The 27,463-nt window shown below is 45.9% G+C and overlaps 1 protein-coding gene across 8 annotated transcripts in view; it reads right to left on the bottom strand.

The window, feature by feature from the left end:
* Positions 1–27,463, bottom strand: part of TEAD1 (TEA domain transcription factor 1) — a 268,606-nt gene that overhangs the window by 166,601 nt on the left and 74,542 nt on the right. For all 8 annotated transcript variants that reach the window (XM_041730079.1, XM_041730084.1, XM_041730085.1 and 5 more), the window contains one exon: positions 14,574–14,829. In XM_041730079.1, the coding sequence (XP_041586013.1) occupies positions 14,574–14,730 (157 nt within the window). In that variant the 5' untranslated portion in view covers positions 14,731–14,829. The remainder of the gene's footprint in view (positions 1–14,573; positions 14,830–27,463) is intronic.

Here is a 27,463-nt window from a genome sequence, read left to right on the forward strand (position 1 = left end):
CCCCACCTGACAACTGTTTGCGGCTGCTGTCTCAGGACACATGGGCACTGAGAGAATGCTTCCTAACACACGTGGCTTACGATCCAAGTCACCCAAATAGCATCTTCCATAACACCAGGATCGTATCGCCACTGCCTCCTGCGTGTTGCTGAGAGACAGCAAATACAAAGGCACACAACGAAGCAAAGGGACTGCGGTAACAGTTGAACAAACACGCAATCCGATACCCCACATCTGGCATGTCCTCGGCCCCAATACCTACTCACCGTCAAATATGTTTATGGCTGTGGCTACTTTATAGGTAACAAATGTCTTTATCAGGACATTAACGTGCACCGACCCTCTCTCAATAAAAGCAGTCATAAACAACAATCCCTCCTAAGCTGTCACGGAAGCTACTGTGTTTGTAATAGAACCATTCATCGAAGAGACGCTTGCCAAAGCCTGTCTCAACACAATAGCAGGCTAGTCACACGGCCAAGGCAGATCCAGGGAAGAGGGCAGACACACAGTAATTGGGACCTTTCTAAAGGGCTGAAAAAGAACTCAGCTTATTAACATATGTTAAATATTACCCCCGATGCTGCAAAGCTTTGTGGGGATCAATTGCTCTCCCTCCCCCCCACCCCAGCATTCTCTCATAAGGTAGCCTAAAAGTTCCTCTGGCCTCTGCGAAAGGCACATGTCTATGGAAATTTTCAGCTAATGACCAACTTCACTGCCTGTGAAGAAAAGGCTGTAATGCTATAATAAATTTTTTTAAAAAATTAAATAAATTGAATGTCCTCGGCAGCAGGTTTCACTATCACACCTTTCAGACTGTGCTCTAAAAAGCTAAGGAAAAGAGGAGTACGCAAAAAAAAAAAAAAAAAAAAAAAGGAAAAAAGAGGAGCACACCGGTACAAAAAAAAGGCTTTAAAGAAATAATATTTCTATAGGCTTTGAGGAATGAATTTGGTCTTATTATTTACCTAGATTTGCAGCATTTGAGAGAGGAGAAGGTGGGCAGATAAAATAATCTGCAGTTTACGCACCAAAGGTAAATATCAAGCAAATGAAACCTACCTGTTATTAATTCAGATGATTGTATCAAATGAGAATTTATTTTTTTTAAAGTTTTTTTTTAATTTTTTATTTATTTATGATAGTCACAGAGAGAGAGAGAGAGGCAGAGACAGCACACCACAGTCTCCAGAGTATTTTCATCGTCTAAAAGCCACCTACCTCTGCCCAAAGGCAATGCAAGAACAAGACCATTTGCTAGAAATCTGTTACAAAAAATATCAAGATCATCAAGGTAACATTTTTTTTTAATCTTTTTTTTTTAATTATTTATTTATGATAGTCACACAGAGAGAGAGAGAGGCAGAGACACAGGCAGAGGGAGAAGCAGGCTCCATGCACCAGGAGCCCGACGTGGGATTCGATCCCGGGTCTCCAGGATCGCGCCCCGGGCCAAAGGCAGGCGCCAAACCGCTGCGCCACCCAGGGATCCCCTCAAGGTAACATTTTTAAAAGAGAGCCCCCACCCCTGCCCCGGCAACCCTCCAGCATAAAGCGCGTCCACTGCTCTTGCCAAGTCCGAGTTAAATGATAAACACGGGCTCGGCAGGGCATGCGCGGGGTGTTAACTCCGGTTAATACTGGTGTGTGTGTCCCTTTGCTGTGAGCAAAGAATGGAGAGATGTTAGAAGAACGGGCAACACTCTCCTCTATCTCTTCATTGCCGTTTTGCCATGATACGTGAATGTCAGAATCATGCCACTGGTAGTCTGGGCAGCTGACTGACACATCCAACTGTCCAGGGCACCTGTTGAACTCCCGGACCCATGTCCTAAAAGTCTATAATAAGAACACCCTGTCCTGCTTCCTGGCCCCAGCACCACCGCTCTCTGGCCACCTGTCCCCAAGATTATTGCTCTGGACACCCATCCATGTTAGGAAGAGCTCAGTGGCACCAGCTTCCCTCCCAGCACCACCCTCCCGCCCACCAAGACCCTGCAATGCCCACCCCCTACATCCCCAAATGAATCCCTAGTGAACAGCCATACCAAAGTGGACCCAGGCAATATGGTTGGCTTCTAATTCTTGGTATTTTCCACCTTTTTTTCTTTAAGGAGTATTGCTTACTTACTCAGAACCAGAGGAAAAAGATAAACTTGATACGATTATTTTTTCCTCCGATTCCAAAAGCAACATATGTTCACTATTAAAATCCATTAATACAAACGTATAGCACGGAAAAGGAGTCTCCAATAATCTGAGGTGGATAGGCATCCACTATTCCTATGTTGTAAATTCCTGCGGATTTTTTCTATGATCACACAACACATATATACATTTAGATTTACAGAGTTGGAACATTAGCTCTTCGAGATAGCACCTTTACTAAAGAGATCAGTAAAACCCAATGGTAATAATTATTATTCAAATGACCATCTTAAGCACGATCAATGGAGTGGAATACAAATAAATAGCAATGGTAAGAACTCAGACACAAGCTCCAAAGTGAAAGGGAGGGGCCACAGCCATGGGAGCGAGGAACTGAAGCTCTAGAACTGGAAGCCAGTGGGAGAAGGTGAGGACACCAAGGTCCATCCAAGTCCCCATCCCCTTGTAGGCTGTGGAGACCGCCACTGCTCTGGGGCTGCCCACCCTCTGCAGTGCAACAGGCTCCCACTGACCGCCCCACACTGGGTGTTGACTGATTCAGACAAGTCTGCCCCAATCTCAAGGCGAGGGGAGGAGGTGCATGCAGCGGGCTCAATCACTGCCTCCATCAAACCCAGAACACCCCTCTCTACCAGGCCAGGAAAACTTGAGCCCACATGACAGCTTCAAAATATTCTTTCCTACCTTTCCAAGAGGTCTTGAGGGGGCTTAACTCCACAAAAGTATTATTTTTAGAATTCAGTTCAAAGCACTTTTTCATACATAATTGCATTTTTCTCAGAATTGTTGAGAGACAGGGAGAGATTTGTTGATTTCCTCTTCCCAATCTACAGATGATGGCAACAGAGTACAAAGAGCTGTATGGCCATACAAAGATACATCACAAACAGATATGGTACGGGAACAGCCAAAGAAATTGGGAGAAGGGAGATAGGAAACATTAGTATTTTTAAGATTTTATTTATTTATTCATGAGAGACAGAGAGAGAGGCAGAGACACAGAGGGAGAAGCAGGCTCCATCCAGGGAGCCCGATGTGGGACTCGATCCCGGGACCCCCAGAATCACAACCTGAGCCAAAGGCAGACACTCAACCACTGAGCCACCCAGGCATCCCACATTAGTATTTTCTTGTGACCCCCAAATGTTCCTTCTTACCCTGCCCATTTTCCCACCTGCTTTTTATTAGTCCACATCATTTATTTACTTATACCTAACTCATTCCATTCACAGCCATGGGGTCATGTCCTCAAAGAAATTCTCCCAATATCTGGTTACTCTGATACACTTATTTTCAAATTCACACTTCACTACTGTGCACTTCCACATCAAGGTGATTAATGAACCCAATGCTTATGAGGCTCATCATGTCTAACTTCTTCTTCAATGGCCATCACCCACGCTCCTATCAGTTGACCACATTTGTGGCCACACCTCGAAACTCATCACATGAAATCTCTCCACCTCTAATCTCAGATGCCTCTCCCATGCATGACCACAGCCTCCTCTCTTAACTCAGCAGTGCCTCTGGGCAGCACGTATCATGATTTCGCACCTCTAGCTTCACACTGTCCCTTTCCCAACCCTGACTGGTACAAACACGCTATCACTAGTACCTTGGTGTCTCGAGTCCCAATCTTTGACAACTGTCAAAATATGGATGAACAAATAATCCTGGTTAAAAAGAAAAATGTATGCATCACAAAATCATGCCATCATGCCAACAGGCTTCCCCAAAAGTAACACTTTCCACTTGTGCAAGAATTAATTCAAAATGGATTCTTCTGGACTTAAAGATTTTATTTATTTATTCATGAGAGACACAGAGATAGAGGCAGAGAGAGGAGCAGGCTCCTCACAGGGAGCCTGATGTGGGACTCCATTTCTGAACCAGGATCACACCCTGAGCTAAATTCAGACAGATGCTCAACTACTGAGCAACCCAGGCGTCCCAATTCTGGACTTAAACATAAAACTATACACTTTTTTGAAGAAGACATAGGAGAAAATCTTCAGAATCTAGAGGTAGGCAATGAGCTCTTAGACATGCTACAAAAAGTACAATCTACAAAAGGATGAAAATTAATAAACTGAATCTCATGAAAATTAAAAACTTTTACTCTATGGGATCCCATGTGATGAAAATGAAAAAAAAAAAAAAAAAGCTACAGACCAGGAGCAAATATCCGCAAAACCACAAGTCCTGCAAAGGATTTGTGTTTAGAATAAAGAACTCCTAAAACTCAACAGTAAAAACATAAATAATCCAATTGGACAGTGGACAAATGATATGAACAGACATTTCACCAAAGAGAATATACAGATGGCAAATAAGCACGTGAAAAAATTTTCAAAACCATTAGTCATCGAGGAAATGCAAATCAAAACCACACGAGAAATCACCACACACCTATCAGAATAGCTAAAGTCAACAACAGTACAACACCAAATGCTGGTGGGGATGCGAGCAACTTAGGTCATAGAAGAAAACATGAAATGGTACAATTGGTCTGGAAAAGAGGTGACTAGTTAAAAAAAAAAAATGCAGAAAGGCACAACTACCACTCCTGGTCATTCTGTCCTACAGAAATGAAAATTAATGTTCACACACAAAACTGTACATAAACGGTCACAGCAGCTTCATCTGTAATAACCAATAACTAGAACCAGTCCATATGCCCTTAAACAGACATAGCACAGAATACACTCAACAATAAAAAGGAACAAGCTATTGATACACACCAACAACTACGGTGGATCTCCAGGGATTTTTTTGCTGAAAGGAAAAAACCAATCCCAAAAGGTTACATCCAGTACCATTCCATCATATAACATGTTTGAAGTTTGAAATGGCAACTGAAGACTGAAGAATGGTTGTCAGGAGTTAAATGCGGGGGGCCTGGGAGGGGGAAAGGATAGAGTTAGTCGTGGCCATAAAAGGGCAACCCCAGATGGGACACCTGGGTGGCTCAGTTAGCTGAGCAACCAACTTGACTGCAGCTCAGGTCATGATCTTGGGGTCGTGAGATCCAGCCTATGGAGCCTGCTTGGGAGTCTCTCTCCCCCTCCCTACTCTCTTTAAAAAAAGAAAAAGGGGAACCCCAAGGATCCTCGTGGTGCTGGGATTGTTCAGGATCCTCACTCTGGTAATGGATACTCTAACCTACACATATTAACACCGTACAGGATGTGATACACCCACACACACACCACATACACAAAAACAAGCGAGAATGGGGAAACCTGAATGAGATCAATGGATTTTACAGTGAATTACATATCAACATTAATATCCCGCTTGTGATAGGATATAATAGTTTTGCAAAATGTAACCACTGGGGGGAAATGCACAAAATGTACAAAGGATTGCTGTACTATTTCCTACAATAGCAGTGAATTTACAATGATCTCAATACAAATTTCAATTAAAAAAAGAAAATGAGGCTCTCCAGGTTTTCTTAGGGCCCCCTGGCAGTGCTGGGCAACAATTTTACTGATGCCATCCCCATCACCCCCCCACAGCATCTTTACTTGCTCTAGTTTTCAAGAGCCCACAACCCACCTCAGCTCACATGGCCTTACTCCCCATCCGCAGAACCCAACCATCAGGCCCTCCCTGGCCCCTCCACCTATCTGGTCCTGCCACAGTGGCTCCAAGTGAAAGAAGCCCTGTCCCCTTTAAAGTCACTTTTGTCTCATCTGATAGATCTTCACACCTTATCCATTTTTCTCCCCCGTAACCAACGGCCTCTCCCTTGTCCTAAGGGAAGTCTCCCCGAACTGTTCACATCTTTCAAGATACCATCTCATGGCTCTTCCTATGCGTGGCCAAACCTCTCCAAAGACTGGCCCACGGGATGTTCCATCCGGGTACAGAGGAGACATAATGTTGTTTACTTCCTGTACCTAAACCTTGTAAGGACTGTTTCAAGTGCTGGTCTCATTTTCTGCTCATTTCTCTCTTTCACCCACTCTACAAATGTGCTCCTGTCCTCCGGGCCCCAGGCTGTAGCCTCCTAGCCCTGTGGCTCTCAGGCTGGCTGATGATCTAGATTACCCAGGGAGCTTTTAAAAAATGTAGATTCCCAGACTGTGTACTCCCAGAGGTTCTGATTCAATCTGTCTGAGTCAGTTTTTGTTTTCTTTTCTTTTTAAGCTTCTCTAGTGCTTCTGCTGCTGGTGGTCAGGCTGGGAACCACCGATGGGTCTCCCTTTTTCTTAAAAAGGCAATCTCTTCATTGTCCCACTGCTCCAGACACCTCATTTAAAATCCATGCCAGCTTCAGCGTGATCCCTGTGAGCCTGCACCTCGCAGGATGTTCCTACCACTCTCGAAGCTTCAGAAGCCACTTCCCTGATGGTGAGCCCCCCAGACAGCCTTGCTGACCACCCATGACCAAACCCAACTCCTCATTCTTCTCCGCTCTACAAGCCTGCTCCTCCTGTCTCCACTCACCACTTCATCCTCTGGCACCCCCCACCCCCCGGCTCCCGATGCAGGATCCTGAAATCATTCCACTCCTCCTCTTTCACAAATCCCATTGGGTCAGCCAGTCCTGTTGGTTCCACGTCTGAAACTTCTCTGCCCACACTGCCAACACCTGGTTCAGGCCTCTTCCTCTCCCCCTGAGCTCCTGCAATAGTCATCGAGCTTGCCTACATGCCTGCAGAGCTGGCTTCAGTAAAACGCAGGCTGAGTCACATCATCTCTCCAGGAAAAATGTAATGGCTTCCTTTTGTCCTCAGAATGAGCACCAGACACCATGGCGTGGCATTCAAGGGCCTCCATGACGCAGAGGCGGCCCACATTTCCAGGCTTGCCCACCACCACCCTCCTGGATACACCCTCCTTTCTTTATTATTATTATTATTATTATTATTATTATTATTATTATTTATTCATGAGAGACACACACATATAGAGAGAGACAGACAGACAGACAGGCAGAGGGAGAAGCAGGCCCCATGCAGGGAGCCCAACGTGGGACTCGATCCCGGGTCTCCAGGATCACGCCCTGGGCCGAAGGCGGCGCTAAACCGCTGAGCCACCCAGGCTGCCCTACACCCTCATTTCTAAGAGCACCAGAGCTATGCTCTTTCAGGGCTCTGTGCCTTTACCACACTGTCCACTTAGACCTGAATGCCCTTCCCTTCTCGCTCTTCCCACAATAGCAAGTCAGAACCTAGGCTCCAGACATCACCTCCTGTGGTACGCAGCAATCCTAGAGCCATGCACAAATAAATACGCATCTTCCTGCAGAGAAGAGCCACAACCTTCTACAGATTCTCAAAGGGGCCGAGAATCCAAAGTAAGTGAAAAACAAACATGAAGTAGCCTCTTCCCAAAGTTAGCTCAGAGAAGTCTGCCTCTCGATTCTTTCATTCTTCTGCATTCTCAAGTAGAGACACGTGCATTCATTCCCCAGGCATGAATAATCACACTTTCCGTGGCCCTACCACTAAGCCATGGATAGCTCTAGCACAGAATATACTTCCTCCCTATCACTAGGTACAGTTGACCCTCGAACAACACAGGGGTTAGGGGCACCAACCTCCTGCAGAGTCAAAAGTCCGAGAATAACTTTCGACTTCCCCAAAACTTAACTACTAATAACCAGTTGGCCGGAAACCTTACCAACAACCAATGGTCAATGAACACAAATTTTGTCTATGTATTGTATACTGGAGTCTTACAATAAAGTAAGATACAATAAATTATTTTTTTAAATCATCAGGAAAATACATTTACAGTACTGTACTATATTTTAAAAAACAAAACCTGCATAGAAGCAGATCGGCACATTTCAAACCCATGTTGTTTAAGGATCAACTGTAGTTAATTGTATAAACTGGCTTGGTGGGACGCCTGGGTGGCTCAGTAGCTGAGCACCTGCCTTCGGCCCAGGGAGTGATCCCGGAGTCCTAAGATCGAGTCCCACGTCGAGCTCCCGACATGGAGCCTACTTCTCTCTCTCTCTGCCTGTGTCTCTGCCTCTCTATCTCTTCTGTGTCTCTCTGAATAAATAAATAAAATATCTTAAAAATTTTTAAAAAACTAACTGGCTTGGTTTCAGGTGTTTGCTCTACCACTCATTGTGTGACCTTGAGCAATCAACTTGACCTTGGGCCTCAGCTTCCTCGGCTGTAAAATGGGGATATTCATAGTACCTACATCGTTGGGTTGTCATGAGGAATAAACAAGACAACATGTTCTAAACAAAAAGATAGTGTCTAGCCCACAATAACTGGTCACATGGGTCAGCTTTGTTAAAGATTTTGTATCTGCTGTCCCCATTCACAAAGCACAGTGCTGGCCTAAAATAAATGAGTTACGAATCCAGGTCTTCCTGAATCCCGGGGCTCATCCACTGCGTGGCAAAGCTGTTAGAAAGCATAACTTAGTAATAGTTCAACATTCTTTTCCTTTTTCTCCCTTATGACCAATCCTTGAGCCTTCCTAATTAGCTACTTTTTACCCAGATTGCACAAAGGCTCACACACCTTGTACATAAACCTTTGCATGCCCCCCACACATTAAACTTCCCAATCAAAATGCCAATGACGCTGGCTTTGCTATTCTCAAAAGAATCAAATGATTTCAAAAGTCCCCATTACTCATTTGTTCTGAGGAGTCCAGAACTAACCCTCATTCTAGGACTGTGCCTACTGGACAGGAATCCTTCCTACCTCTTCAACTAACATTTGTCAACATGCAAGAAAAACCAGGATTTCTTCTTTCTAGGAAGACCATTATATATACAAACATCTTTCTGCTTTCTCCCCTTTTTCCTAGCCAGTGCCCCTCACAGGAGAGGCCCTGTGGGCTCAGGATTACTCACCAACTTTTCTTTGTTTGAACCAATAATTCTGAAAAGCACATATTTGACAACCATTACTGATATACCTTCTATATCTGACAAGACAGATGGGATGGGGCCCTTGCCTTATGGGGCTTATAGTCTGTTCAAGGGGCACAGTTCCTTGTGCTTCACACTTGCAGCCAATCCACTTGAAATAATATCCCAAATTACAGGTTAAACAGAAAGACGACATCAAAGATGCCACATGATGTCCAGATGCAGAAAAACAAGTTCACCTGGGGGCCTCATGCGTCACTTTTCCAAGTGGCCTGGAGATCCCACAGGGCTTGAGTTTTATAGCCATTTCCACATCAGGGCCTCTAGACCTAGGCCACCTTCCTGGTCTTGAAAAGGGATACTTCTTCTTTTCCCAAGCAGTTCTCTGAACCAGGGGCAACCTGGAACCACGAATTTCCATCTTTGCCTGCCTAACTCACGTTCACCTGTCCCTGCTTGTGTGGGCCCATGTTCATGGCCCCTGCCACCCCCTCACTACTACAGCCCCCTTCCCTCCTCTGTCAGTGCTTCTAAGAAGTAGCAGAGGGGTCCTTCTAAGTCCAGTGTTTCCCCCAGCTGGCAGGGTTCAGATTGGCAACTGGAGAAAACTGGCCCAGAGACATCTTCCTTCTCATCCCCCCAAACCTATCCAGTCCTCACAGCTCCTGTCTCCAGGGCTAACTAGTAGGCCTGGCATCCCAGCAAGAAAGGGGCCATCCCTGGAGCTGTCCCTAGGCAAGGACCTTGATGACATTTGCGCATAAAAAGAGAAAACCACTGCCCCACAACTGCTCTGCCCAGGCCGCCTGTAGGATCCCAAGGCACCAGAATCTTCCAGACAGCTTCCTGGCCACCATCAGGGCCAGCCTTGTGATCTAGGATCCTCCCTGCTGCGTTATTTGAGAAGCTTTCTTCCTGCCAGCATTGGGCCAGGTGCCCTGGACACTGGTGGCCAAGAACAGGCTTCAAAAGGCTAAGTGGAAGGTGACCATCTTCAAAGGGCCCTCAGACTTCCCAGAAAGCTCTGGCACACAGCCCTGACCTCAGGTCAGAGTTTCCTGCAAATGAACTTGGTGACGGCTCCATGAGGGCAGGGACCGTGTCTGTCTGGTTCACTGCTGCATCCCCGACAACCCCTAGCACGGGGCAGGAATACAGGCGGTGCTCAATGCGGATTTGTCAAATTAACATCTAATGACCTCTACCAAGGAAGGAGTGAAGGTGAGTGGAAGAGACGCCAGATTTGGGGGTCAGACAGATGTGGATTGGAACCCTTCCAGCTATAACCTTAGAGGACTCCTGGGCATGCTCTTCTACACAGCGGGGATTAGAATCCCCACCTCAAAATGCTGCTGTGAGCGGTAGATGGAAATCACATGTGAAGCCTGTAGCCCAGCTCAAGGCAGAGAGCACTGTTTCCAGTTCAGAGACACTTCTTCAGCTCTCACTCGATGCGGGACACGTCCCAACAGGGTAGGGGGAGTCCCAGATCACAACTCCTTTGTTTTATCTCTTACCACAATCCCATGAAGCAGAAATCTATTTAAATCCCTTTTGTGGTTGTGGAAATAAAGGCACGAGGAGAAAAAGCAACTTTCCCAGAGTCTGATATCCAGAAGTGGCAGAGCCAAGCCTCCTAGCAATTCCAAAGTCCAACATTTTAAGAGCTACACTTTGCTGTCTCTAAAGCTGTTGGGTCAAGGAATGTTTGCTTCTGTCTCTACCCTGGTTTGATTACGGGAGACACTTGACCACACTGCTGGACTAGGGTTTTCAGCTGCAAAACAAAAATGCATCCGGGTAGTCCCGCGGTTCACGGCTTTGTCTAAAACGAATGGCCTGTCCCCGTGAAATTCAATCTCAGACAACTTTGCTGATCAAAAACTTCTCTCTCATCCTGTCCTCCTGCTATCTCTTCTCCAACTATCTAACTGAAAAAGAGACATACAACTATGTCAAAATAGGAAAAAGAAAAAGAAAGCAGAAAGACAGAGCCTGGGCTTGCACGCCCTCAGGAACAGGGAAGTCTCTCTCTCCTAACTATCCCTAAGGACAGCTGCCCACACAGGGGCCCGGAAGAACTAGTCTGTCCACATGGAGGCCAACCACATCGAGTCTCATGCATCCAAGCAGCAGAGAGAGAACTGAGCCATCTCCTCTAATGCCCCAAACCTCCTCATACTGAGAGCTTTCCGTATTTCGCCTCCATAAGACTGCATTTGCCCTACTCCAACCACAGAGGAAATGTCATTACCAAAATAAATCAGCGCTGCACTTGACCTTGCTTCTCAACTGGCTCAGGATTAGTCACATCACAATGCACTCTACAAATGCTCAGAAATAGCAGAAAAACCCCCTCACGTCAAAAACTCTTGGTATTTCACTAAAAGGCATTAAATTATTTTGATTTTACTCCATGGAATCTAAAACGCTCTCAGTGTTTTCATTTTCAAAATGCTGAAAAGAAAAAATACGCTCTTAGGACCTTAGGAATCTCCAACTCCTGGTTCATGGATGGTAAGATGGGGAGCAGGCCAGAAGTCAAGGAACAGTAGCTCTGGCCCCACATGCTCACTGACTCAGTCCCCAAGTGGCAGAGGCTTCCCTGTGGAGGCTCTAGAGGCAAACTTCTCTCATCCCTCAAAGTCACAGGCAGGTCAGGAGCAGCCCAGACATCTGGGCCAGTTCTCCTAAGGGCCTAGTCTTCAGCTCCCAAATCCCTGCTAACCACCATGGTTCCCTCTCAAATTAACAGTAGGAGCACAATTCCTCCACGGTGGCCAATGAGATGGGGTTGAGGGTGGGTGTTCTCTACCCAAGGCATCTGCTTGGAGATGGCAAGGCTTGAAAGTCCCTGCAGCGCATGCATTTCCTGCATGCCCCCATCTGCACACATGACCCTGCAGTTGTAATCCCTAGTGCTGCTTGCTCAAGAGACCACCCTATTTTCAGCCAGGTTGGTCATTAACACGGTAAGTCAATGGAATGCAGACTAAAGGGGAAAAAAAGAATCCATATATTAATAACAAGTGCTCTGATGGGACACCTGGGTGACTCAGTGGATGAGCATCTGCCTTCCGCTCAGGGTGTGATCCCAGGGTCCTGGGATCAAGTTCCATATCGGCTTCCCCGCAGGGAGGCTGCTTCTCCCTCTGCCTGAGTCTCTGCCCCACTCTCTCTATCTCTCATGAATAAATAAATAAAATCATTTAAAAAAAAAAGTGCTCTGAGGACACACTCAGAATCTGGTTATCATGGGTACTAAAGACATACACCCACAACCAGCACTGCATCTGTCACCATACTGGTCACTCTTACAGAGGTACAAGTCACAAAACCACAGTATCACAGAACGTACAGGTCCCAAGGACCCACAGACATCAACTACTTGACTCTCTTTCTCTTCAGGGGAGAAAACAGAGACGCAGGCCAGGGGTGAAGACTGTCCACTGTTGGTAAAGGATTCAAAGCCAAAGCTTTTCAGTTAGCTTTCCATATTTAGCCCAGTGCCTCTGACACACAATGACCCACAAGAGCTCTTACACACTTAGTGCCACACCAAAAAAAAAAAAAAAAAAAAAAATTATTTCTATGATGGTCTTCTAAGGCAGACTGGCTAAATCCAGCACGGCTGCTTCCTAAAAAAGTAAAATCAACAGAGAAGAAAACGGAACTGGAGTTGACAAAATTAACCTTTGCTTTGAATTAAGTTCCCAGCCCAAAACCTAAGGTGAAAGCGCCTTTCTGGTGTTCCCTGTGAGAGGTGAGGGGCAGTGGTCGCTCCCGACCAGGATGTCCGACGCTAGGCCGCTATTTCAGATTACACTTTCTGGGCAACAAATGGGAGTTGTACAAGGAAGAGCAACCTGAAGCCACCTTCACAACTAGTAGTAAAGTCAGCTTCAAAGAAGGCTCCAAGATTAAAGTACTTTCCTTTGCCTTTAGAATGGGTGGAGGGGGGGTGTTTGCATTTTTTTTTTTGCATTTTTAGATAAGAAGATAAGAACTTGCAAGCACAGAGCCAGGCTGAGAAAGGGGAGCCCAGCAAAGACACACACACACACACACACACACACACACAATCAGAGGCCCTGAAACTTTGTGCCCACAGCAGCTGCCATGTTTCACCCTGAGTCCATTTCACGAATGGACACGAAGAAGCTTCTCTGGCAGCAAAGGATCACATGAGAGCATAAGACAAATGAAGACTTGAGCGTTCTCTCTCTCTCTCTCTCTCTCTCTCTCTCTCTCTCTCGTGTGTGTGTGTGACACTGACAGGCTGGAGACTCTAATGCTGCAGAAGGCAAAATTTCCCTTGTTTCCATTACATCATCCAAGTTAGAGCAGGGGAGGGCGGGGAACACAGCTGGTAGCAGCTGCACCACCATCTGCTTTCTCCGTGGCCGCGTGTGCTAGTTTGAGCAGCAGCCTCCTACAGCTCCTGACTGAGGAGGCGCAGTATTAAAGGTACAACACCCTATTATGGAAAACCTTCCAAATTATTTAGAAATAAATCTCTTCTGCGATAAGTTAACAACCTCAGGCAGGTTGCTGAGCCAGTTCTCTTTGAGTTTCGGGTATTTGTTTGCATCTCTTTAGACTCAGCTACAGTGCAAACTCTTTCAACTCAACGTGCTCAATTAGACAAGCAGAACGTACAAGCAACCACCTGCCATCTGCTTCCCAAAAGGTAAGCAGCCAAAAAGTACAGGTCTGCAGCTGGAAGCATTTACAGAAGGAGCAGGGGGGGTATAGTCAAACCCAGCACACAAGCCCCCCCAGCCTGGCGGATGGCTACCTGCCGCTGCCTTGGGTGTCCCAGGCCATTTTGTTGACCAGTCTTGTCTTCTGGGGCACACGTGAAGCTTCCTTTGAAACACACTGCGAGGCATCCCCTTGTAGAAGGGGAGACTGGTGAGACCCTGGGGGTTAACACCACGTCTGGCCACTCAACTGCAAACATGCAACAAAGTGGGAAAGTGGTGGTTTGAAAGTTTGATCAAGCTACACACGTCTCATCTGGCCTACATGGGGTTGTGTTTAAAAAACAAAAGTGCTGGCTGTTAGAAAATGAGTGATTTTCATATATAAACATCTATATTGCTAGCTCTTTCGGTGGTAGTGGGGGGGGGGGGGGGGAATCAAGAGATTTGTCGGCACGATGCCCCATTTCCATGTGGCACCAGTCAATTACCAGGAGCTGAGAGGCCCCCCATGAGATGGGGTGTGTGCTCTGAAGAACTAGCCCCACCCGTGGGTTTTTGCATATGCCACAGCAACTATATCCCCACCTGGACCCTGGGAGCCTTTGCTATAATCCTGTTGAGCATGAAGAAGGACAAGAAAACCTCACTGAATGATTTAACAATGATCTTTTAGTGACTCTTCAGGTTGGTTGAGATTCAGCCCCTTGGACGGCCAACTAAAATTCTACAAAGATCATTCAACCCAATACAATGACTGGATTTCAGAAGTGCTAGCCGCAATCATCCCTTATGGCAAAAGCACATCGTAGCATCTCAAAGGAGCATTCCAGATCGCTTACCATACATCTTGCCTTCATCTGATAAGATGATTTTCCTCCTCCCACATGGTGGGTAGATAGCCAAGGCCTCCTGAAAGCTCTGCTCAATGTCGGGGCTCCAGACCCCCTCTGCATCATTGTCGATTGGCTTATCCGCAGAGTCGCTCATTCTTTCCATGTTTTCGGCAGGGCTCTCACTGCCGCTCCAGCTGCTGGGCTCAATTTTGGCGGTTGGATTTTCCAAGCCGAAGCCTGGAGCCTTTTCAAGAAAATAAACCTAAGAGAGAAATGAAAAGATAGTGTAAGGACAAGGTAATGGCCAACAATACTGCTCTTACTAGTTCTATTACCGATCTTTCAGTCACCAGCTTTGCTTGGAGAAGAACTCCTAGTGGAAAATACAGAATTTTGGGATGGATCTAAGTGGCTTTTGTCGTTTACCTATCACATTAAACACGCATACACAAATGCAACGGCAGGCAGAAACTGGACCATCTTCACAGATGTGAGGATGGTCCTCACTTGGGGTTACACGTTCACAGTGAATGCTGCAAAACCCCTGACTAGATGCCTACCATCTACCAAAGAGCACTTTGCCCAAGGATAATCAAATGTCCACAGCAAAACAAGTTGTTTAAAAGAAAATAAAGTAGGAAACAAAAGATGTCGTCTACCCCACCATGGCAATAGGCACGATAACTCGAAAACGTCAAGCCACCCTATTTGTCATGGAGAGCACCGAAATGCAAGATGGTAGCAGGATGGTAGGAGGAGAAGATTGTGTTGTTATCACAAATACTCGTTTCACTAAAACAGTGATGCCAGCTGCCCTGGATCTGCTCCTGGATAGCATTTTTCAGCGGGGCTTCTGCCCCATACAGTCGGGCCACTTTGCCACTCCAGCTTCTAGATCATAAACCTTGGAGCAGGGACCAAGTTGTCCCCAGTCCTGCCTTCCCTGAAAGCACTACAAGTGGCCAGCACATTTGCAGAAATGTGTTGCACCTACATGGGGCACTTCATCTGGTTGCCTACTTGGAATTTCTGATCACATGAAAACCGTAGGGAGTCTTTCATTTATTTTTCTGTAGCACCGAAGATTACAGAACCAAAAGAAATTTTTCTCAAAGATTTATTCCCCTTAAATTATGCATGTAACCTATGGTCATAATGGGATAAGCTTTCCAAACAAATGTCAAACCGGCACAAACACCGATGTGAAAATGATCTAATCCAGTACCCCCTGCTGTCTGCACACTAACATATCAATATTCCTTTGTTGAAAAGGCATCAGATCATTAATTCAAAGGCTTCCCCAAAAAGGGAGAAGAAATGCTCCTGGGGATGGATCGAAGAGGGGAGGCACCAGGCGTGAGTGGGGAGGGCTCAGTGTAACCACCATCCTACCCGCTGCCCCACGGCACGTCCACACAGCATTACAACAGAGGCAGCCAGAAGGGAAGCAGATGCTGGCAGCCCCACGAGGCTGGGGGCGGGGGGACTGCTAGGTGTTCCAGGGCCATCACCTGAGAGCAAGCAACCTGTCTTCTTGCCTTCTCTCTCCCAACTGTATCCCTTTCACCTGCACTCCCCCAGCTGCGTATATCAACAGATCCCAGGTGCAGAAACTCAAGCGCACGTGAACATGACACAATTAATGGCGTAACCAGTGGGTGCTTTTGGCTTCGTACTCTGACAGTTTTTTGGATCTAGCAGCACCTAGATAAAAGAAACCCTCAGGTCGTCTGCTTTTTAATGCTGCCATTGATCTATCATTCAAAGAACTTGTCAGCAAAATATTTACTGCCTCTTACTGACACATGTACATTAACACGGGACTTTTAAAACTGCCAAATGTTGAGGTATAAATTAATGCCAACAAGAAAGGGTTTTGTGATTGACCTGTGGATGAACTCCATGATGTCTCCAGTGTGGGTCTTTTGAATTCTCAAATTATTACATTTTTTGCTGGGATTTAGGAGTCTCACAAAAATTCAGGCTGAACTGTACTATTATACCCGACGGTCTGTTCCACCTCCAAAGCGGTTTATGGGAAAAAGTATGAGAATATGAGAAAACGCTTTGAGGTGGTGGCTAATCCACCTTCTCCCTCTCCACCCGACCCAAAAACATGACAAAACAAAACAAATGGCACATACAAAAACACAGGCCTGTCCCTGAGCTCTGGGCAGTACACAGCAGGATGAATTCACTGCGGGGAGCCACATTTTAGGGTGAACAGTGGATGTGCCCAGCACACAACTGCTACATTAGAGGGATAGAATCCAGGACACTGAGGCCCAGCGGAGGGACTGGGGGATCTTTATTTGCCTAAGAAGAACACTACCATATAAGTGAGAGCCTCAGTCTCCAGACAAAAACACACCAGCATCCCCAGATCCTATCTGCACTTGAACATCACCAATGGTTAAGGAACACAAAACCTTCCTAATACCACTTCCTTTGTAACTGCATGCTGAAATTTTTTTTTTTTTTATCTAGGAGGCTAAAACCCATGTCCCAGTTAACTTCTTGGAGGTCTATTCATCCCTTGTGGGAATAAATACAACAGCCCTCCCCCCACACCTACTTAGTTATGACAGGAACGGCCCCCCAAGCCCCTGATTGTGTTCCACACTAGACATAATTCACATCGTCCCTCTGCCCAGCCCTCAAAAATGCATCTCAGTTTGTCCACAACCCTCCATAAATGACACTTAGAGGCGGACCTATGATCCATAAAACCTCCAAGCTCCCAACTGCTGTTCCTGAAATTCCTCTATTGTGCAACCAGCTTAGGGTGTAAAAACACGAGTTTATATTTATTCCTATTAAATTCCATTATTTTTACCCTTAGGCCAGGACTCAAAGCTGGTTAAGATCTTTCTGAATCATTAATTGCCAAGCTTAGTGTCCCTAGACATTGAACAACTTCTAAGAGGTGTCACATGGAGGAGGGTGTACACTCATTCTGTAGAAGTTTCAAAGAAGATTCTGACTCAACATCTGGAAAAATTTCCAGCTAGTTGAACTTCCACAAGGGGTGAAGTGCCGTAAAGACAGGTAGCAGAGTCCTGCAGACAACTTCTTCAAGTTATCTCTAAAGCTAAAAATCACTAGTCCTTGGCTACGGAATGCAATCTTAGCTAGCATTAACTGATCCAGCCATTTAGTAAATACAGGCACTGTTCTAAATGCTCTCATGTTTTTATTCATTTACTGCAAAGGGAAGAACTCTGTGTCCAGGCTCTTGCAATTTGGTCAACTAGAGCTCAGAAGGATGGAATTACCTACTCTGGCCAAGGGCCAGAACATAGCCTCAGTAGCTACCACACACATAATCCACAGAGCTATACAGGCCCTTGGTTTTACAACCCAATTGTAAGATGAGGCCCTGTATGGGCAGAGAGTTTCCGATCACAAGACTGGGGCTGGCTGAGAAAAGCTCCTCGTACTGGATACCAAAATAACCATTCTGGCATTCTATCCCTCAGGTCCCTTCCAGCCCAGCTCAAAATCCACCTCTCATCCTGGAAACGTGTATCCAGTGGCTCTGAGAGTATCAGCCACATGGTAGGAATATTGTAAAAATGTGTGGAATGGGTAAACTACCACCCAATCTACCTGGCTCCTGAGTGTATAGCAACAAGCACCCGCTTATTACCAATAACAAGATCTAATCAAACGTGAGGAGCACAGACTATCTGTGCCTGCAGAGCTAACATCCTTACCTCCTAATACATCCTTTGAGCAAGGAAGTCAACTTTCACTCAGTGCAGTAAATGAAGAAGAGCACAGTATTAGGGGACGGGGGGGGGGGGGGGAGGGAGCATGTGCTATTAAGACTCAACCTGACTTAGCTTCCAAACTTGGTTGACCCACTAGCCTTGACACCCAGGCTAAATTAGTTTATCTCGTAGAAGCTCAGGTTTTAACTTACAAATGGAGCTAAATTCAATCCCAACACAGGAAAGCCGTTAACTGGTAGAGGAACTCTCCCCTCACAGGACTGCCACAGAGATTTAATGAGATACTATTGAGTACCATTAGTCCCTATGTGCCTCAGTTCCCATCATTAACACTTTCCTAAAGTCTCGTTTTTTCCTAAATTCTCCTTGGCTACATTATAATATATAATAAGTTACAGAAAGAAATGTTATCCATGACCCAAATATTCCTGTTAACTGCCCCATCAGCAGTACATTCCCTAAATGGATCGTTCTTTCACAATTACCCACTGACACTTGAAGAAGGGTGACATGATTACAGTAAAATGACATCATATGTCTATTTGTCCAATACACACTTTAATATGAAAGTCTGGGGGAAGAAGGAGGAGAGGCAGTCAAACGTAGGTGCTTCTGACACCAACTCCATTCAAGGGACGAATTCACAAGGGGTGTGACACAGGGCACAGGAATCTGCTGCTCCCTTCATCTTAATTCCTGTGGGTCTCTCATAATGGAAACATCTCACCCACTTATATGTGATTTAAGAGCTCTTAAATAAAAGGGTTAGGTTTAACTAACCCTCTTGATTAATGAAATGCCACTGAACATGAGGGTCACAAAAAATCCATACAGCTTCTTTTAGCCAATGTCTCAGCAGTCTATGAGGCAACCAGAAAAGGGCTGGACTAGGCGTCAGGACTCTCTTTCTGCCTGTGTAGGCCAGGACCACAGGGCACTTGTCGACCCCCCATGTACCTCAGTTCTATCATTAACACTGAAGGAGGCCAACTAAGTCATTCATCTTCACCTTGCATTCCCATACACTCTACCTACCTAGAATAAAATTTAGTAAGCTGATTTGTTGTTGCACCCCATCCATACCCCAGTCTCCTTGAGGGCAGGGACCACTGTATCCCCCCCAGTGCTAGTGGGCTACCTGGAATGATATTTAATGAAAGAAAGAATGGACCAACAACCAGACGGTGTGAACATTCTCTGATGTCAATATGAGTGAACTTCTCACTTGAGCTTTCCATGAGAAGGGCAAGAGTTTCAGCCCCTTTCCCATCCCTCACCCTGACTCTGGTCAAGATTCTAATGAGAAAAGCCCCAAAGAAAGTCACCAAATTAGGAAGATGGAAGAGGACAGACCTAAGCCAAGCACAGTTTAAATAACCAAGAGTTGGCTATCTGATCCAAGTTCCTATTTATTCATCACAATTACAACCATCAGTCGTTCTGTGTTAAAGACACAAACATGGGGGTGCCTAGGTAGCTCAGTTAGTTAAGCACCTGAAGTCATGATCTCAAGGTCACAGGATCAAGCCCTGTCAGGCTCCTTGCTCAGGTAGAAGTCTGCTGGAGAGTCCCTCTCTCCCTCTCCCTCTGCTCCAACCACCCCATGTACACATGCACACTCTCTCAAATAAATAAATCTTGAAAAGAAAAAGACACAAATATTTTGGGTCCTCTAGCAGCTAAGTTTCTGCTTTGACGAACAAACATCATTTCAAGTGGAATGGTAATTTCTGAGATACAGTATTTTACCTTCTCTCTTTTCTTTGGGCCCCTAAAGAAGATAGAATCAGAAGATGACAGCTGTTAAGAGTAAGCGAGGCAGAGTGGCAAGGGTGTGAAGGCCAGAAGCCAAAGAGGTGGCCAAGGAAAAAATGTCAAGAGGTGAAAAATGGTAACAAAGCAAATTTGGGTAAGTGAATGAAAAAGGCAACACAGGTCATGACATTGAAAGGAAAACTGAGAAAGATTTCTACAAGCTCAGAAGAATGTGGACATAGGCAATGGCAGGAACCCATTTAAAGAATCACATGGTTGAAATAATATTTGTAGTAAACAACTCAACCAAGCATTCACTGACTCTAAGGTTACTATGATCTTAGGGAAAGCCAAATGTTTATTAGAAAAAAGGTGCCTTTCAATAAAAAGACTAGGAAAAATGATGCTTTGCTTCCAAAGTGAACTGGTACATCAAATCCAAATTCAACCTTCTCCCAATAAACCATGTTTTCATCCACAATGCCAGAAGCTTTCACCTACAGCATCTTCAGTCACTGCACTACTCCCATTGGGTATCATCTCCACCTTATGAGGTCCAGAGATCTAAATAAGTTGACAAAAGTCATATACTACACAAAATTGGAAACCAAGAGTCATTTCGTCAGCTAGAATGCACCTTCCATGGGAATAGCAGACTCAAGTACACTCTCACTAGACAGTGAGCTGGAGGCTGGATTTCAAAGGGAGAGAATGTAGGCAGTGCCGAATGCTCAGCTCTGTCTACAACTGATACCCTCAAGCACAGTCTAATTAATTCCTAATGAATAGTGATGATACTGACTCACCTCCCCGGGTAGTTGGAAGGAATGTCAAGCACTAATGATGGTTCATTGCTTTTGCATATGTAAAGCAGGGCAAGTTATGAGTTCCCTATCATTTCAGACACTAGCCAAACCTGCCAATAAGTATCCTGAGAAATACAGGACTGACTTGATGGCCTGGATTTTGGAGGGAGCCTCCAGAGAAACAGAACCGCAAAATGTAAGTCACTGTCAGCGCAGAATGTTCAGGGAATGCCAACACCAAGAACTGAGGCCACGTCTGCCATAAAGCTGGTAGCAGTCAGTGAGCCTTGGTGTCATAAATCCCAACTGCCAACAGGTTCTAGTTTCAGCAGGAAGGAGTGGGTAATTACTTCTTCTCATTTTCAAAAATCACTTCCTTATCAACAGGATCCATCAACAGGCCAACACCTCTTCACCAAGACCCCGATGCTGAGCACCCCGTGAGAGGACTTTGGCATTACCTCCTGAGATTCCTGATTAATACTCCTGCTCCATTAGCCCTAGGTACTAGCCCAGGTGTCAGTCATTCAAGAAAGGCTTTGATTGATTTCATGCTATGTAGCTCTGTATTATCAGCCTTTAGGGGAATCACCTTCCCCAACCTCTTAAGGAATCTGTTAGCCACTGAGAACAGAAATTTGTGCCTCTTCCTTTCCCCCACCATCACCAGCAGTCAACCTTATCACTACTCTGTTTCATCAGAAGACACCTTCAAAACAAGGAGGCCATAGACTGAGGGCCAGTCTATCCAATCTGATCATTCTGAAGTGAAGACCTGATGTCAAGACAGTGCATGCATTTGGGAAGCATAAGCTGGATGGCCTGACCTGCATGCAGCCTGGGTCACAAATCCTCAGGAGGTGGACTACTTAACACATTTCAAAGCCAGAAACAAAACTTACTTTCCTGCTCCAAGAGGAAAAAACATGCCACAAGAGTTAGCATAAGTAGCTGTCAGTGAGCATACAAAAGAAAAGAAAAACTCATAGGACCTTTCCCAGGGTCAAAGAAACCCCCAAAACTAACCCCTCAATCCCAGGTCTGTAGAGTGAACATATATTTAATGTAGGCTCACAGGGACCCCTGGTTAGCTCAGCAGTTGAGCATCTGCCTTCGGCTCAGGGCCTGATCTAGGGTCTAGGGACCGAGTCCCACATCAGGCCCCCTTACAAAAAGCCTGCTTCTCCCTCTGCCTGTGTCTCTGCCTCTCCTCTCTGTCTCTCTCATGAATAAATAAAATATTTTTTTAAAAAGGTAGACTCACCAATTATGCTTATTTAAAACAAAGAAAACAAACACCATGAAAAGTCTACTCCTTAATCACTAAGTTACGGATAATGTTACTTTCTCAGTTGATGAGGTTCACCATCGGATTATCATGATGCCTTTTTGTTTTAGATGACGGTGAGCATGAATCTAAAAATCAAAAGTAGACAGTTTATATTTTAAAAAATACTAAGACGGCAGGGAAATACACTGTGCTTGGCCAAGCCCTAAGACAAACATTTCAAAAGGGTCCATCTCAACCCCCTACCAGGGAGGAGTGCCTACAAATGAGCCTCCTATAATCAGAGGGTTGTTCCCTGGGTGGGAAGTCTGTAGGTCATGACTGGGGTGTCATCCTTCTTACAAAAGGCCATGGGGACTCATTCAATGTTACACAGCTTGTTGCCAGCCAACTTAATGATATGTTGGCTCTGGGCTGACTCCGAGTCTCAACAGCTGACCTGCCCAGATGCAGTTTCTCTGGCTGATGTGGAGTTCTAATTCTATTGCATCAGGAACTGTCCACACACAGAAATGGTCCCAGGCCACCTTCTCCAGCTCCTATGACTTACGGTGCTTCTCTCAGTCTGGCCATGCCCATGTCTACCCTGGATTATTTACACAGCATGCGAGGAGACAGAAGCAATAGGTAAATCCACGGTTCACTTCTGATTGGCTCATAAGTCAATCAACACGAACTACTGAAGCAAGCTGGCATTTTGAAGTGCTGAACTGTAAAGTCCAAGCTCTGCTCCTGTTCATGTACTGGGTACACTGGCATTCAAGTGCTGCCTAGAGATCCAACAGACCCACATGAATCTCATCAGCACTTGCGTTAGAAGATCCAAAATCAGGGCGCCTGGGTGGCTCACAGTTGGTTAAATATCTGACTCCTGATTTCAGCTCAGGTCATGATATCGGAGGTCCTGAGATTGAGCCCGCGCTTCAGGTGGAGCATGGAGCCTGATAAGGATAGCCCCTCCTCCCGCTTGCATGCCCTCTCTCTCTCTCCCAAGTAAATAAATCTTTAAAGAAGATGATGATGATCCAAAATCTAGGCTCCAGTGTGTCGAGAAAAAAAACTACTCCTTCCCGTCACCTTCAGGTAACCAAGGACACAATTCATCACAACGCATTCTGTTCCTTTCCAACCTCTCAACCATCAAAAATCACGGTATCACTTTTTTGTGTGGGTGATGGGTCTGGCCATTTGTAAGGGACGTAAGCATACAGATCCTCATCCCAGATCATTCATGAGTATCTTCAGTCCCAAAACATGATCCTTAAACTCCCTGGAAACAGAAATTGAGCCCCTGAGCCCTCTAGGACCTCGGACAGTGGCAGGTGGCATTAGAAGACTGGATAAAAGTGAACAGGACCGAACAGCAGCTATCACTAATCTTTCTGATTCCATACGTACCTTAGAGAAAATCTATTCCAGGGGCTCTCGATAAATTGCTTTTACTAGAATTATGCTTTTATGTGATGCCATCAGCAAAGAACCATCCCATGAATTAGTCACTGGATTCACTCCAAGAAGTTGGAGATGGCCTTCATCACATTTCACAGAGTGCTCTTTACAAAGATCCCAAAGGAAAGTTCGATAACAAGACACCATGTGGTTTTTTTTACCCTGTGGTCAACTGACTGGGCCTTGGCTTGACTCACTGGCCGCCAAGTGCGCCGAGCCACACTGGCAAGCCCCTTAGAGAAAGCACGGAGGTTATTCTGGTCAGCAAGTTTGATTTCATTCCCACACCCACTTTAGATCCCTACCTCCACCTCCATTCCCTTCCTTCTTGCGTTTCACTCCTTTTAACTTATGCTATTCTACAGCCTCACAAGCTGCCTTAAATTCATTCTGAAACAGGGGCACCCGGGTGGCTCAGTGGTTGAGCGTCTCCCTTTGGCTCAGGTCATGATCCCTGAGTCCCAGGATCGAGTCCCCACAGGGAGCCTGCTTCTCCCTCTGCCTACATCTCTGCCTCTCTCTCTGTGTGTCTCTCATGAACACATAAATAAAATCTTTTAAAAAAATAAAAATTCGGGATCCCTGGGTGGCGCAGCGGTTTGGCGCCTGCCTTTGGCCCAGGGCGCGATCCTGGAGACCCGGGATCGAATCCCACATCGGGCTCCCGGTGCATGGAGCCTGCTTCTCCCTCTGCCTGTGTCTCTGCCTCTCTCTCTCTCTCTCTCTCTCTCTGTGACTATAATACATAAATAAATAAAAATTTACAAACAAATAAATAAATAAATAAATATTCATTCTGAAACAAAAGAGAGTAGAAGCACACAGGGGAAATCATTCCTGTTTTCTAATAATCCACTCCCAATGTCCGCCACCACATTCCCGGCACTAGACAAATGGAGAGAAATAAATCTGCCCCCTCCCTGCCCTCAAGGAGCAGCCTTGCAGCCGGGAGCACAGATACTGAAGTTCATTATCTCTCCTCTGGGAAGCCTTCCCTCTCCTCCCCTCCCTCCATTTTCTGCAGGAAGCACCACTGCTCACCAGGACAAAAGTTACCACCCTTGCTGCACAGGAATGATGTCCGTGTCGGACTCCTCTGCAGATCTGCGAGATATTCAAAGCTTAGGTCCTAGCCTTCATTTATTTCCCTCTCTTTGGCATTTAACAGAATGCCTGGCACCCAGCCATCACTCCCCCAAAATGATGACTTAGTGGATATCAAAAAAAAAAAAAAAATGAATCCATGGGTGGATAAATGAATGAGCAAGTCAATGAATACAGGACATGAGACGAGGAATGGCCATGGTGCTGTCGGAGCATATAGACACGGGAGTTGATCCTGCCTCTTGGGTCAACAAAAGCCTCACAGGAGGGGAGGAGGTTCAGGCAGGCCTTGAAGCCTCAAGACTTACCAGGCCCATTACAAGGGCTCAGGGGGCCCTGTTGGGAGAAGAGTGTCTGCGCATGTGATGTGCCAATGAAAGCACAAAGCAAGAAAGCAGAAATGTTGGAACAGAGCTTTAAAAAAAAGTAAGCTGAGCGGGATCACACAGGGCCCCTCACACACCACCACAAAAGCTCAGGGCCGTCTCATACCATGGCCAACAAGAGAACACCAGCAACGCCAGGAGAGCGCCAGCAGCTCCTGAAGGGGTGTGTGCACCTCTCTGGGAGCATAAAGGATGAAGAACAGGTAATTTTTTAGGTTTGAAATCAGAGTTTTTTTAATCAAAAGTATTTTCAAGTGTGGTCCAAGGCCAGAACAGTCCTCCAGGTGAAGGCCAGTGTGACAACGGGACACATTCCAAGCATTCCAAGTGATAAAGATGTTGTTGTTTAAGATTTATTTATTCATGAGGGACACAGAGAGAGAGGCAGAGACACAGGCAGAGGGAGAAGCAGGCCCCATGCAGGGAGCCCAATGCGGCGCTGGATCCCAGGACTTCAGGATCACGCCCTGAGCCAAAGGGGTCTGTCTACTTTTGATTTTTAGATTCCTGCTCACCGTCATCTAAAACAGAAAGGCATCATGATAATCCGATGGTGAACCTCATCAACTGAGAAAGTAACATTATCCGTAACTTAGTGATTAAGGAGTAGACTTTTCATGGTATTTGTTTTCTTTGTTTTAAATAAGCATAATTGGTGAGTCTACCTTTTAAAAAAATATTTTATTTATTCATGAGAGAGACAGAGAGGAGAGGCAGAGACACAGGCAGAGGGAGAAGCAGGCTTTTTGTAAGGGGGCCTGATGTGGGACTCGGTCCCTAGACCCTAGATCAGGCCCTGAGCCGAAGGCAGATGCTCAACTGCTGAGCTAACCAGGGGTCCCTGTGAGTCTACATTAAATATATGTTCACTCTACAGACCTGGGATTGAGGGGTTAGTTTTGGGGGTTTCTTTGACCCTGGGAAAGGTCCTATGAGTTTTTCTTTTGTATGCTCATTGACAGCTACTTATGCTAACTCTTGTGGCACTGAGCCACTCAGGTGTCCCAATAAAGAGGTTTTAAAGGCAGTGTATACAGGTGTGTTTTTAAACAGGCCAGAGGTGCCAGATGAACTCCGCTCAGTACCCTGTCACCCAGCTCTTCGATTACTGCTCACACTTTGTTGTCAAGTACCCTATCTTATTCCCCTGGTCCCCTGTGTGTTGACAGCACAGTCATCCCCAAAGCAGCACGGGGACCAGACTGCCACGCTCTCAGACACACCCACGTGAGAACAGCCAACGTGCAAACACCAGCTAATGGCAACACACGTAAATGGATAAACTGACCAGAAACATACAACCTTGCTTGTTCCCAAATGTCCACTGGCTCCCAATGCTATGGATATAATGCAGCCCCCACTCTTCAACTGAGAAACACAATCTGCCATTTAATGAGGACACAGTGACAGAGCAGCTGCAGAACAGGTCTTACACGGACAGGGATGCAAATTCAGAGACAATTAAAGCCTCACCCCTGCCCCCAACTCTGTCCTCCAAATTTAAACGTGGTCCTTGGTTTATACCCAGTTCAACTTCAGCCTGGAGCATTCATCTTGGCACTTTGGCTAGAAACTGGCCAGGATAAGTACGGTTTCCCTCTTTAGACAATAAGCTACTCATTAAAAATAATAATAAACACTTGAGCACCTCCTGTGTGCACAGCACCAGCTCCAAGCAGCTCATAAACAGTTAAGGACACACAGTGGGGCAAGAGAACTACCCACAGAAAGGCTGAGGCACCCACTTCTGGAATCAGGCCTCCCTGGGCCTTCACTTCGGCATGCCCTAGGGTGCTCTGAAGGACGGCGGACCACCTGAGGGAAGGCTCCTCCTTCCCCCATCCCACCAGCAAACAAGCCCATATCAAATAAGGCAGGCAGAAAGGCCTGGATTCAATCCACATTTCTGCAGCTCCCCAACACACACACACACACACACACACACACACACACACACTCACGAGGAGTCTCTTTAGAGGTTTATGTTTCCTTCCAGGATCTCTTCTTCCTCCAATGCCATCTGCTAACCCTGGTAGAGAGAACAAGGCCAAATCTTCAGCTCCTCTCTCACTCGTCAAATGGAATCCATTTCCGATTCCACCTGTGGAACACCACTGCTGTCATCCTCCCTCTAGTGCTACGGTCTCCCTTTCTCGGGTTTTCATGGCGTTGATTTCCTATCAGTCCCACGGACTGCCCTGACTCTCCATGTAGGATCCACTTGAAGGCCAAAAAGGCCCAGGAGCAAACCAACCAAATCCCAACCCTCACTACACACACACACCTGGCATACCAGGCACTAACGTCTTCAAAGCCGCTTCTTTGCACTGAGGATCTTTTTCTAAAAGCATTCGTGAAAACTCAAAAGATTCCC

The sequence above is a fragment of the Vulpes lagopus genome, chromosome 15 (genome assembly GCF_018345385.1).
Source record: "Vulpes lagopus strain Blue_001 chromosome 15, ASM1834538v1, whole genome shotgun sequence".
NCBI lineage: Eukaryota > Metazoa > Chordata > Mammalia > Carnivora > Canidae > Vulpes > Vulpes lagopus.